This window comes from Lineus longissimus, chromosome 5 (assembly GCF_910592395.1).
Source record: "Lineus longissimus chromosome 5, tnLinLong1.2, whole genome shotgun sequence".
NCBI classification, from domain to species: Eukaryota; Metazoa; Nemertea; class Pilidiophora; order Heteronemertea; family Lineidae; genus Lineus; species Lineus longissimus.
The window spans coordinates 7,098,152-7,110,371 of NC_088312.1; the positions used below are offsets into that span (position 1 = coordinate 7,098,152).

At 40.7% G+C, this 12,220-nt stretch overlaps 2 protein-coding genes across 3 annotated transcripts; one reads left to right on the plus strand and one right to left on the minus strand.

Annotated features, from left to right (window-relative positions):
• Positions 1-1,909: 1,909 nt before the first annotated feature.
• On the minus strand, positions 1,910-5,598 carry LOC135488443 (interleukin-1 receptor-associated kinase 1-binding protein 1 homolog). The gene is made up of 4 exons (XM_064773052.1): positions 5,435-5,598; positions 3,896-4,243; positions 3,345-3,541; positions 1,910-3,057 (listed from the first exon to the last, which is right to left on the minus strand). The coding sequence occupies exons 2-4, from the start codon at positions 4,187-4,189 to the stop codon at positions 2,781-2,783; spliced, it is 768 nt and encodes a 255-aa protein (XP_064629122.1). The 5' UTR covers positions 4,190-4,243; positions 5,435-5,598; the 3' UTR covers positions 1,910-2,780.
• On the plus strand, positions 4,275-8,972 carry LOC135488444 (protein jagunal homolog 1-like). Of its 2 annotated transcripts, none has more exons than XM_064773053.1 (2): positions 4,275-4,618; positions 7,572-8,972. In XM_064773053.1, the coding sequence occupies exons 1-2, from the start codon at positions 4,530-4,532 to the stop codon at positions 8,056-8,058; spliced, it is 576 nt and encodes a 191-aa protein (XP_064629123.1). In that variant the 5' UTR covers positions 4,275-4,529; the 3' UTR covers positions 8,059-8,972. The 2 variants fall into 2 exon arrangements, with proteins under 2 accessions (XP_064629123.1, XP_064629124.1); XM_064773054.1 differs by lacking the exon at positions 4,275-4,618 and adding an exon at positions 5,979-6,167.
• Positions 8,973-12,220: the final 3,248 nt, after the last annotated feature.

A 12,220-nucleotide genomic window follows, 5' to 3' on the forward strand; every position in this document is an offset into this window, starting at 1 on the left:
GCGACTGTCTCGTTCGTAAAGATGGATTGGTTTGTTGTCATCCAGCACCTCTAGCCATGTCACACCTGGCACCACCTGACTGTTGGGACCAAGGCAACTTTCTTTGATCACTCTGCCTGAATCCTCCTCTTCAATGCTCTCCTCTGTGTTCAGGGAATTCAGGAGCGGACTGTTCTCACAGTCTCAATAAAGGGTGGTCCCCTGGTAGTGGTCCTGTATGGAGGACAGAAGTCCTTGTTACGGCCCTGGGAGAGGTTGTCCTCATCACTCATATTGGAGACAGGACTGGGATCTTCAGGGAGGGTTCATTGCACTACTTGGAGGAAACTGTCCTCACTAGCTTGTTGTCTCAGGATCTGGAAAAGCCGACGCAAAATATTGTGCCCCTGCTGCAAACCAGTTGGTGAAAATGGAAAGTGAATGGATGTGATGGAGACACATCTCATTCGTGAAGATAGAATAGTTGTGACCGGGAAGCAAGGCTACCAGACGATCGGCTTTGGTAGTCATGGAGTCACAGGTGTTGCCACAAACATTGTTACACTACTCCTGTGTCCTTATATCACGTCTAAATAAGTATTGTTGTGCCTCATTTCATAAGCTCCAGGTATGAGGAAATAGAACATTATTGTGACATGGCATTCATGCTGGCCCCCAAAACTGGCATCTCCTTACTGTTAGGACCAGGGGCAACCCTCTTGGAACACTCTATCTGATTCCTCCACTGCAATACTCTCCCCTGTGTCCAGAGAATTATAGAGGAGACTGCCCTCATTCTTTACAGATGGGATATTGTCTACAGTACAACCACAGTTGGTGAATATGGAATTGTTGTGACAAATGATATCTCAGGTTGAAAGGGATGATTGTGACAGCGACTGTCTCGTTCGTAAAGATAGATTGGGTGTCTCTAGCCATGTCACACCTGGCACCTCCTGACTGTTGGGACCAAGGCAACTCTCTTGGATCACTCTGTCCGAATCCTCCTCTCCAATGCTCTTCTCTGTGTTCAGGGAATTCAGGAGCGGACTGTCCTCACAGTCTCAATAAAGGGGGGTTCCATTGTAGTGATCCCGTCTGGAGGACAGAAGTCCTTGTTACGGCCCTGGGAGAGGTTGTCCTCATCACTCATATTGGAGACAGGACTGGGATCTTTAGGGAGGGTTCACAGCACTACTTGGAGGAAACTGTCCTCACTCTCTTGTTAGTTAGTTTAATGAAATTTTATTCAGAATCACAAGAAGATACAAAGTTACAAAAGGTATAAATTTCCAGGGCTGAGGCACGATGTGCATTATTAGCCCTGGACTACAAACAATATATTTACAAATGACAATGGATAACATAAGGAAGTATAAGATAATGACAAGCAAAGAGGTAGGAAGAATAAAATTTTGTAATTTTGAGATGCAGCGCTGCAAGCCCTTTCAATGGTCGGCAAAGTAATTTACCACAGCAAAAATAAATTTGGCAACTCTTTCAACCACTTTCTTGTTAGTAGCTGTTGAAAGGGAACTGTGACCATACAAGAGGGCTTGCAGGCGCTCACCTATGCGGTGAAGGTTGACAAAAGAAAAGTTGGTCAGCCAACCCAGGTCATTGAACAGTGAGACACGAAGATCTAGAAGTGGAGGGCAGTCGAGAAATATATGTTTTGTGGATTGATTCTTAAAACCACAGGTGCAGGATGGGCTTTGTACATTAGTAAAATTATGACTAAACAGGTGTGATTTAAAGATCAAATCACACCTGGTTCTATTTAGATATAGTTCTTCATATCCCTGGGAGAGGTTGTCCTCATCACTCATATTGGAGACAGGACTGGGATCTTTAGGGAGGGTTCACAGCACTACTTGGAGGAAACTGTTCTCACTCTCTTGTTGTCTCAGGATCTGGAAAAGCAGACTGGTTGGTGGCGACTGTCATGAGTGCCAATGGTCTCTGGCTGGAAGAGACTGGCAGGTGGAAAGGGGATCCTGTTTTCAGCTCTTTGGGAGTGCAGGGCTCTCCAAAAAGTTTCATCAACTTCACGAGATTTTGTCTCACTGCAATATGTGTGACATTTCTATCTCATTCATGAGGACAGAAGAATCACACTTCATCAGAGCAATATAAAACAAACACGAGCTTGATATTTTAATACAATTTCAGATTTTATAAAAATATATTTACAGGCATGTGATTTGAAACTTTCTCACATGTCAACAACAGTGTCTCTGTGAGAGCTCAGAACTATTGAGCAATAAAAATTTGTAACACTACCACTACATTGTACCAAGAATTAATAACGACTATTAATTCTTGATTGCACTCATACCAAAACCTACATTCCATTCAGCTAATACTACAAACAGTTATTTATCTAACTGTGAAATAAGTTAGAAGCCCTATATCTATACAGCTACCACATCATGTGGAGGTTACACCCAATCTCTCTTCTAAAACCAATGGCACAGCCACTCTCTCAGGTAAATGATTTATACCCAAATAAAATACTCGTTCAAAAGTCAGACGATGAATGAACATATTAAACATGTGCAGACCATTTTCACACTATCTAATATAGAAGTTTTCTGCTCGATTCTTTTTCTAAAGACACGATCTCAATCATACGTCACACATGGTCTGCTGACCTCCACACTACTGTTCTTGCCATTGCAACACCAACTCTGTTTCTTTGTACAAAGATGTCCAATTGATTTTCATACATACTGGACCAGCCAGTGAACACTCTTTATACTTGGTGAGTTATTCACCCGACCTCACCAGCAATGCAGAGTTTAAGTTTTGACTGCAGCCTGTTTACTCTTCTCTTTTAACTTCATCTCAAAACAGGCAAACACTTTTGCACACACATTAACCGTTGCCTGATCCATTTTCTGAGGAATGGTCATCGGTCCGTCTGAATCAGGTGAAGTACCATCTGGGGCTCCATCCCATTCCTCCACTGCCTCCTCTCGAACCATAATCGCCCGTCCTAACGAGTGTCCTAGTAACTTGGCAATATCTTGGGCTTTCTGCTTGGCATTAGTTACAGCTTTTAGACATGCTTGTTTCCTGTAAAGAACAAACAGTAGCTATGAACGAGATGATTTATTTTCAGTTTCTGGATTTTATGCAGATTTTAGTTGTTACAACACAAGTGCAGAATGCAATCTAAAAAGTTTTAAACTCATAGGCTAACACTTGACGTGAGGAACAAAGATAATAAAGGTAAGAACAGGAATATTGGAGGGAAAATTAAACTAAAATGGGTTGAATCTAGTTGATTGACTCTGCTTCTCGCCTCGATTCATTTACTTCAACATTGGATTGTTGAGCTACATGTACAACTTAGCCTGTACCTGAGTGTTTCTAACTTTGGTCCACTATGAAAGAACTCTGGAAATGAGATCTTTACAGTTTCATCCAGTTTTTCTGCTAAAAAGTTGGTCACAGTTTGGCACTTGTTTACATCGACAAAAACGACGGTCACAACAGAATCCATGTAACAATATCGATCTTCTTTTCGGAGGACTTTGGAAATGGTGATATCAGCATCCTGCAAGAATAGAAGTAAAGCACATTTCAATAAAGGGAATGATACGGCAGTTTGAAAACCAACATTGTACATCATCACGTCGAATTAAGGTGGAGTTTCAGTCAACTCAGGGTCACAAAAACAACCTTGTCTTTGTACATGACCTTTTCGAAAAAGTTTGTTTGGGTGCTGACTAGTCATGCGTTTCACCCGGAACAAAGGGTCACAGTGGCTTATGGCATTGTCCGTAGGCCTAGGCCTTCTGAATCCGCCGTGTTCGGAGTTTTGGTTCAAAGTTTTGGTTCAGATTGGTGTTGGTCGCTGTCGAAGGCCTGCTCAGGCTACCGGGTACAAGATGAGAATGACTGTATTTACCTTTACTTGCTGATTATGTAAAGTCTGCACCACATAGTCAAGGCGTCTCAGTACACTGTTTTTCACATCTTGCACATTTTCCTTGGAACTTGAAATCGCAATGTTCACCCGACAACGATCTGGACGAAGACACAAATCACCCGACGCGGTGACCTGAATTTCATTTTCTCTGACCACTTTTTCCGTGACCTGCTTAGTCTCCTCATTCTCTAGTTTCTTGCTCTGCTTGGCAGAGTTACTATGAGGTTTATTGGAGATAGAAGCGAAAACTTTGGCGGGTCGGTAGGAAGACATCTTCCGTTGTAATGTGCCGCCTTTGAAAAATATTTTTGTTTGTGAAAAAAGCCGCTGAAAGCAATGAAAAGAAGACCGTTACACCGGAAGTCGATGTATTTCTCACTAATACCGAGTTATTGACCAAGTTTAAAGATTAAAATGCAAATTCGATGTATTGTTAGAAAACATGACGAGGTTTTATAATGAAAAAAATTAATTTTGTCTGGGTTTTATTCTGAGTTTTGAGCGATAACCGGAAGTCTGTGTCCTACCATATTTGTAAAATTTCTCAAATTACCCTCTGCAAAGGTCGATTTTCTCGTTAGTCAAATAATTTATGGAACCTGAAACCTAAGAAATGTCTTCAAGAGCAGGTCCCCGTGCTGCTGGCACTGATGGTAGCGATTTTTCACACAGAGAAAGGGTTGCAAACCACTACAAAATGAGGTAACTTTTGCAAAAAATTCATGTGATTTTGGTGTATAAGGAAATGTAGTCACCCTGAAAATAATGTCCTGGTATTGTTTGAGGTAATACTGCAATTTCTGTGGCCGTTGAGGGTTAAGGTTGCTTGAATCCATCTGGCAATGGCAATCAGGACTACCGACTATGACAAAAATGACCACATCCACATCCACATCGCTATTATTGCCACTTCCTATTCAGGCATTCTCATTTACTCCTGTCCTGGGCAGGTAGCCCCCAAATCGAACAAATTTACTTTTATATATAATTTCATATTCATAGTACAGCACTTTCAACTATCCTGGCTCATGTCTGCCCCCTTTTGAGAGATGCTAGCACTCTCGGACTACCACATCATGTTTATGTTAGTACCACTATCATCTTAGGTCAAGTTGAGTTGGGGTGACGGGAGGAATGTCTGGTAAAGTGGTATGCTTAGGTTGCTTACATACATTATTAAATCAGAAAACTGCATCGCACATATGGATCAGTCAAGAGGTATGGCAAAGTGGTCGATTGATGGAATTCCAAATGGTCTGATCAAAACAAAAATATTGTTTTTTGCTGCAAATTTTATTGAGTAATTCATTGGATAGTGATGTTTTTTGAAGTTTTTCCGAAAAAACACTTCTCACATAATAGAACTGTAGAACTTCAATTTCATTGCTTTAAAACTTTCCAGGACAGGAGAGCCAAAAAAGGTAAAAAATAGACATGAGAGACTCCAACCATGCTAAAATATGACAACTTTGATAAATTGATTGTGACTAGGCAATAGAGACATGACACAAAAATTACCTGGATTTTAGAGACGATAACGATGTACGTATCAATCTTTCAAGACGAAAAAAAGCGTTCTCCAAGGATTGAAACCTTCTCTCACATTTTCTTTTTCATTGACATTGGTCTGGAAGTTCAGTAAAATATCTCCTCAAAGGTCCAATCAGTTTGACTCGTTATCTCCTGTTGAAAAAGTCTTGGCTGAAACATTTTCTTTTCCATAGTAAAGTGTACAACTACAGCACCTTGACTCCAAAGTTTCTTAACAAGTCGGAAACATCTCAGTAGGCTCAGTAGGTAGCTTATCCAAAGTATCCTCATAGGCAGGGATCAGTGATATTCAAAGTTTCAAAAGATGAAATCTTTAGATCAACGCTTCCAAGCTATTTGCGATCTAAATATTTCCCTCAGCTGTTTTCAATAGCCGTTCAATCGAGGAATGTTTGGAATTAGGTCTGCTGAATCAGGATTGGTTAAAGCTCTGATGATTAATCACCGTGGTAAACCTGGTTTAAAGCAAATTATCATTTTATTTGCGAAAGTGAAATGAACCAGTGGGATGGAACGTAGCACAGGTTGGGATGCATTCTCAATGATGATATCAAGATCACCTTCCAGTCGTGTGTTTGCTTAGGTTCGGAGCCAGTGTTATTTATAGATTGAGTTGGGAATATAATTCATCTTTGATAAGTCAGTTTGCAGTTGCAACCATGTTGGATTTCTTTGACTTTCCAGAATGGTGGAAGATACGGTCAGTACAATTTAAAAACATAAATGTAGGATTACATCAATAGTGTTCAGTGGGATTTATGTTTTTTCCTCATTTCTATAAAAAGGGCCGCCAAGGGTACCTATCAATATCATGTGCATGATGGTAGTAATGCTCTGGGGGTGATGTGCTGATAGCATTGATAGATTGGGTCATGGGATGTCCTGAAGTTCGTCATCATCATCTTCCATTCCAATACTGTTTTTTGCATCCTCATGCCTCAATGAGTATTTCCTCTTGTTAACAGTTTTGTTACCCGCTATGCAGGTGTTTTCTCAAGAACCTTTTCTGCTCTACATATGTAGCTTATCCAATTTTTTCCCATGATGGAATTGGGGAGGGAATTTGATTGCATTTTCCCTTCATCTCCTTTTCATTAGTGTTCAAGTTAGTTGTGATTGTGTGATAACGATATTATGAATTACATATTGCTTTGGGTGTGTGCTCTGCTCCGTCACCCTCCTTCAGTTATTCAGGCCTTCCTGGATGCCTGCCAATGTGTTCAGGCAGATCTACAGTTTTAACACAAGGCCAGTCCTTTTACCTTTCAAAACATCTTCTCCTTCTTTACTTTCACTCATTGATTTAGAGAGTCAGTCAAACAGCTGTAAAAAGATACTCTGCCTTTGAAGCTGGCGAAGGTTATCTTTTCCTAATTGACACCTGATAATACTTGTAATATTTCTCTTCACCATCAAGCTGTTGGAAGCATTTTTTTTCCTTCACCATTCCAGAAGGTGTTTCTAGAGTCGCTCCTGTCTAGTTGCGATGTATGTAGTGAGGCTTCATTTCCTCATACTGCATCCTACTTTTGACTTGGAGCAAACAGTGGCATAGATGATAATAAGGTCATTGATTATAAATATGTGATGATACATGTGCAGATTTTCTCCCCACTCTCTTTTCACAGCAGCTAATTAGAATTCTATTCTCTATCTTCTAGACGTATCGGCTTCATTCATTATTTTCACAACATCCTCCGTACATGAAGTCAGCTGGTATCACATGCCTAACCATTTCAAAAGCATTATCTGATCTTTCCCAGGTGAAAAAACCATCAACGATATGCTGTTAACGCCATTTTGTGGCTTGTTGGTTTCCAGAACGAACAAGAAGATTATAGCAACTTCCAGGTGCACTCAGTCTCAGGCCTTTGAAAGTGGGGTTCAGGGAAGTCTTTGTCTGAAGAATTTATTTTTTGATGAACAGCGTAGGCCTTTAAACATCTCATTAAACATTCATGCATTTTTTGCTTACATTTTCAGTGCGGAGACAAGAACCAAATGTTTTAGAAAAGTTTTTCTTAAAATTGAGTCGAAAAATCGAACCAGCCTGCCTGTTTCATTAATTATGGAGCTTATACATATTCCCTCTTTGTCTTTTCAGTGCAGCAAACAAGTCTCGCATGCGCACCGTCGCCATGCTGCACTTCAGTCTGTTCGTCTTGATGCTGCTGCGGCTTTCAGCCAGTCTTTTACCGGCCATCAACATCAAACCGCCGAAAACCCTCGAAATATTCCATTTTCCAAACCCAGAACTCTGGGAGTACGCCTGGCTCGTCAGTATTCTCGCGATGGGATTCGCATGGTCCAGTTTAGGAAAGAATCGGGTATTTCTTTTAAAACAGTACATCATCGGCACAATAGTATTCGGGTTTGCTCCAATTATTTACGGAGTGTATGAGAAGGCTTTCGACCTCTTGGATTACGCACAAACTAGAAAACCGAAATCTGCTGTTGGAGGAGTTCCGCTCGTCGTCCTCTGGTTTATGTTTTTCACTATCGCTGTTCAGGTTCATGGATTTGGTGTTTATTTCTCAATGCAACTCTTGAAAGCTTGGCAACCACAAAGGACCGACAAGAAAACGAAATAAAACCGCATGTGGAGATTACATTTTTAAACTTCTTGGGAGTTGTATAATTTATTACATCATTCAGGCGTGGCTTTGAGTGGGAGTATTCAAATTTTGGATACAAAAATGCCTGATTTACATGTTAAATACTCTGCAAAGAAGTGATTTAAATCGCCGCGATCTGTTGCATTATTAGGAATAAGATCAAGATTGCAGGTCGCAGTGATTTCAAATTGCTCATTTGTGGGGCGTTTTAGCACTTGATAGTTCTCCTGATCCAAAGAAGAAAACAGCACGCTGTTGTTTGCGTGCATACAAGTGTACAGAAGCATTTTGGAATAGGACTTGTACAGTTGATTATTACGCTTTGCTTGCCTCGTCCAGCTTTACATACGCCGAGTGATGGGTGAAGTAGGTAAAACACTTGGAAATGTCGGTGTCTTGACTTAGGTTGTGAAAGGGTACGATTTCAAAGTGGTGAAATCAGTGGTGTCAACAAAACTGTGAAGAAGTCAGAACTATTTTAGTGATTATTACAATCAAATATGCAAATCACTGCCAGAAAGTTGTTTTTACTTTACATTTTCTATGCTTATGAATGTGAGTAGTTCCTGTGGCGATTGAACAGTTTGTCTAAGTAAAAATTGTTTGAAAGGACTGCATCAAATGAATGTTTTCCAAAAATGTTCAGAGTGACGTCACATGTTAAAGGTTGCTGAGAATATGCGAGTTTAAGTTAACAATTTGTGCATTGAAAATGGAATAATATTTTCTTTGACATTCTGAATAGAATATTGTCGCAATGCTTGTTGAATGTATTAATTTAACTGCTCAGTTTTGTTTTTGTCTGTTTTTAAGTTTACCAGAGGTTGCGTCATGCTCCTTGGTTGTTTGTTTGATGACAAGAATAAAATTATCCCATCCATCTCAAGAAATTTACGTGTTATTTTCTTTAATTCAATCAAAGGTTTAAGGTCCATTGAGCAATGGTCCAAGAGCTACATGCAAAGTTTGAACTGTTTTGCTAAAAGTACAATAACTACGACCCTGGAAATCGGTGGACAATCTGTACTTCATGTAGAACTGTTCTTGTTGCCAAGAATATAGATGCCCTATATCCTGTAGCGCTGACTGATATACATGAGATACTCTGAAATGATAACATCAATATGCATGTAGGTATATTGAAAATACTAGTGCAGAGTGGAACTCTTTTGCTGAAAGAACAATAACGACGACCCTGGAAATCAAAGGCGGAACAAACAACCTGTAGGAGAACTGTTCTTTTGCCAGAGATACATTAGATACCCCAATTCTTGTAACGCTGACTGATATACCTGTGATACGCTAACAATGAAAACATCAAAATAGGTGGATGGAAAATAATAGTGCAGATCAGTTGACTCTAAATATTATTGTAGTGGTCCACAACTTCCTTGTTGGTTCTGAGTGGTGTTTGTTACATTTGCACAAGGATGCTATCTTCGAACTAGGTCTTAATCGAGTGCATTTAAATGAGATAGACACATTTTTATGACTGAGTTTTCCTGCGGTCCATCTTGATGAGCTGAAAGAATTGCAATGAAATAACTGAAAAATTAACTTCTCGGCATCCCAGAGATACCATCACAACCACCCCTGTCCATCAGGGGACAACCTGAATCAGACTTGCACTCTGATCTACAGTATGTGAGCCAAACGCTCTGGTGGTGTCCTTGCTGTCTTATGGACAATGTCACAACCTGTCTGACCTAATTGAAGACCATTTACAAAGATGAGACGATATCAGACTTGCATAGAATATAACCCTGATGATTACATGTCCTTGCTGTCTTATGGACAATGTCACAACCAGTCTGACATCACTGAAGCTCATTTACAAACAGGCGACGATATAGAACGTGCTCTCTAATCAAGACAGATGATTTGGTGTCCTTTTTCTCTTTATTATCACAACCAGTATGTTGAAGGCCAATACAAGAGGCAGTATCAGCCCTGCACCCCATGCCATGTGAGCCACAAGATCTCATGTCTCCCCTTATGGACAAGGTCACAGCCGTCTGACACAATTGAAGACCATTAACAGGAGAAAATATCAGGCTTGCACTCCATGCAAGCAACATGATCTCTTCACCATGCTCTCTCTCCTATGGAAAATGTCTCAACCAGTCTGACAACTGAAGAACATTTACAGGATACAATATTAGATCTGCACACCATGCGAGCCAGATAATCCTTTGTCCCCTATCTTAAGAACAATGTCACAACCAGTCAGACATAATTGAGCACCATTTACAAATGGGTCACAATTACAATGTATTAGACTTGATCTCTGTGCGAAGATCTGGTGTCCTTTTTCTCTCTATTGTCACAACCAGTTTGACATAATCGAAGAACATTTATAGGAGACAATATCAGGCTTACACATCAAGTGAACCAGATGATCTCATGGCCTTACTTTCTTATGGACAGTGTCACAACCAGTCCGACATAACTAAAGACCATTACCAGAGACAATATCAGACTTGCACTCCATGTGAGCCAGATAATTTCGTGTCCTTCCCTTATGGACAATGTCACAGCCAGCCTGACATTACTGAAGGTAATTTACAAGTGACAATATCAGTTGATCAGCATGATCTCGTGCCCTTACTCTCCTATGGACAACATCACAACCGGTCTGACATACTTGAAGGCCATTTACAAGCTGGTGACGACTTGCACTCCATGTAAGCCACGATCTCTGAACTAGATTTACAGGAAACAATTTCAGACTTGCATACAATGCGCCCCAGATGATTGTGTGTCCTTACTCTCCTATGGATAATGTCTCAACCAGTCTGACATCAATGAAGACCATTTACCGGAGACAATATTAGACTTGCACACATGTGAGCCATATGATTATGCGTCCTTGTTCTCTGATGAAAAGGATCACAGGTCAGAGATGATTGAAAACCACTAACAGACTGGCGACGATATCAGACTTGCTCTCTATGCGAGCCGGATGATTTGGTGTGGACAATGTATCAATCAGTCAGACATAATTGAAGACCATTTACAAATAGGCAACGATATCATGCTTGCTCTCTGGGCGGGCCGAACTATCTGATGTCCTTTTGCTTTCTATTTTCACAAGCAGTATGGTGAAGGCAATTTACAGGAGACAATATTAGACCTACACCCCAGGCGAGCAACAGGATCTCTTGTTCTCCCCTTATGGACAATGTCACAGTTTGTCTGACACAACTGAAGGCCATTTACAGGAGAAAATATCAGGCTTGCACACCATGCGAGCCAGATAATTTCATGTCCTTGCTCTCTCATGGACAATGTCTCAACCAGTCTGACATAACTGAAGACCTTATACACAGGAGACAATATCAGAATTGATACAATGCGACCCAGATGATTATTTGTCCTTCTTCTCTTATGCACAATGGCATAAGTCTGACCATATTGTAGACCACTTACAGACAGGCGGCGATATCTGGGGGCTGTATGATTTGGTGAATTTTTGATCTCTATTGTCACAACCACTATGTTAAAGGCCAATCACAAGAGACAATATCAGACTTGCACACCATGCAAGCCAGATAATCTGGGGTCCTTCTCTCATGTACAACTGGTCTGCTAAATTTGAAGACCATTTTACGATATCAGACTTGCACTTTATACAAGCAACATGATCTCTTGCCCATGCTCTAATATGCAATGTCGCAACCAGTCCAACATAACTAAAGACCATTTACAAGAGACAATATTAGACCTGCACACCATGTGAGCCAGATAGTCAAGTGTCCATCTCTTATAAACAATGTCACAACCGGTCTGACAAACTGGAGACCATTTACAGGAGACAATATCTGGCTTACACACCAAGCGAACCAGATGACCTCGTGGCCTTGCTCGCTTATGGACAATGTAACAATCAGTCTGACATAATTGAAGACCATTTGCTGAATACGTACTGTCCCAGATAGTAGCTATTTCCCTACCTGGCCATCCCATAAGAATCTGTCTCATTGCACCCAGTTAGCTCCCAAGTAGTGCTTCACAACCAGAACATCTGAGACAGCGATTGTCCTAAGGAAGGACAAGGTCAATATGAAACAGTACTCGGAGACAGGCTTGTACCCCATCACTACCGTTAAGTTTGCATGCCATGTGAATATCTTGGTGG

What these genes read in the sequence shown, in the direction of transcription:
- LOC135488443 (XM_064773052.1), bottom strand. Translation starts at nt 4,189, where the DNA reads ATGTCTTCCTACCGACCCGCCAAAGTTTTCGCTTCTATCTCCAATAAA. An exon ending in TACATAATCAGCAAGTAAAG is followed by an intron (nt 3,542 to 3,895) that starts GTAAATACAGTC and finishes CTATTCTTGCAG; the next exon opens with GATGCTGATATCACCATTTC. An exon ending in CCAAAGTTAGAAACACTCAG is followed by an intron (nt 3,058 to 3,344) that starts GTACAGGCTAAG and finishes TGTTCTTTACAG; the next exon opens with GAAACAAGCATGTCTAAAAG.
- LOC135488444 (XM_064773053.1), top strand. Translation starts at nt 4,530, where the DNA reads ATGTCTTCAAGAGCAGGTCCCCGTGCTGCTGGCACTGATGGTAGCGAT. An exon ending in GCAAACCACTACAAAATGAG is followed by an intron (nt 4,619 to 7,571) that starts GTAACTTTTGCA and finishes TTGTCTTTTCAG; the next exon opens with TGCAGCAAACAAGTCTCGCA.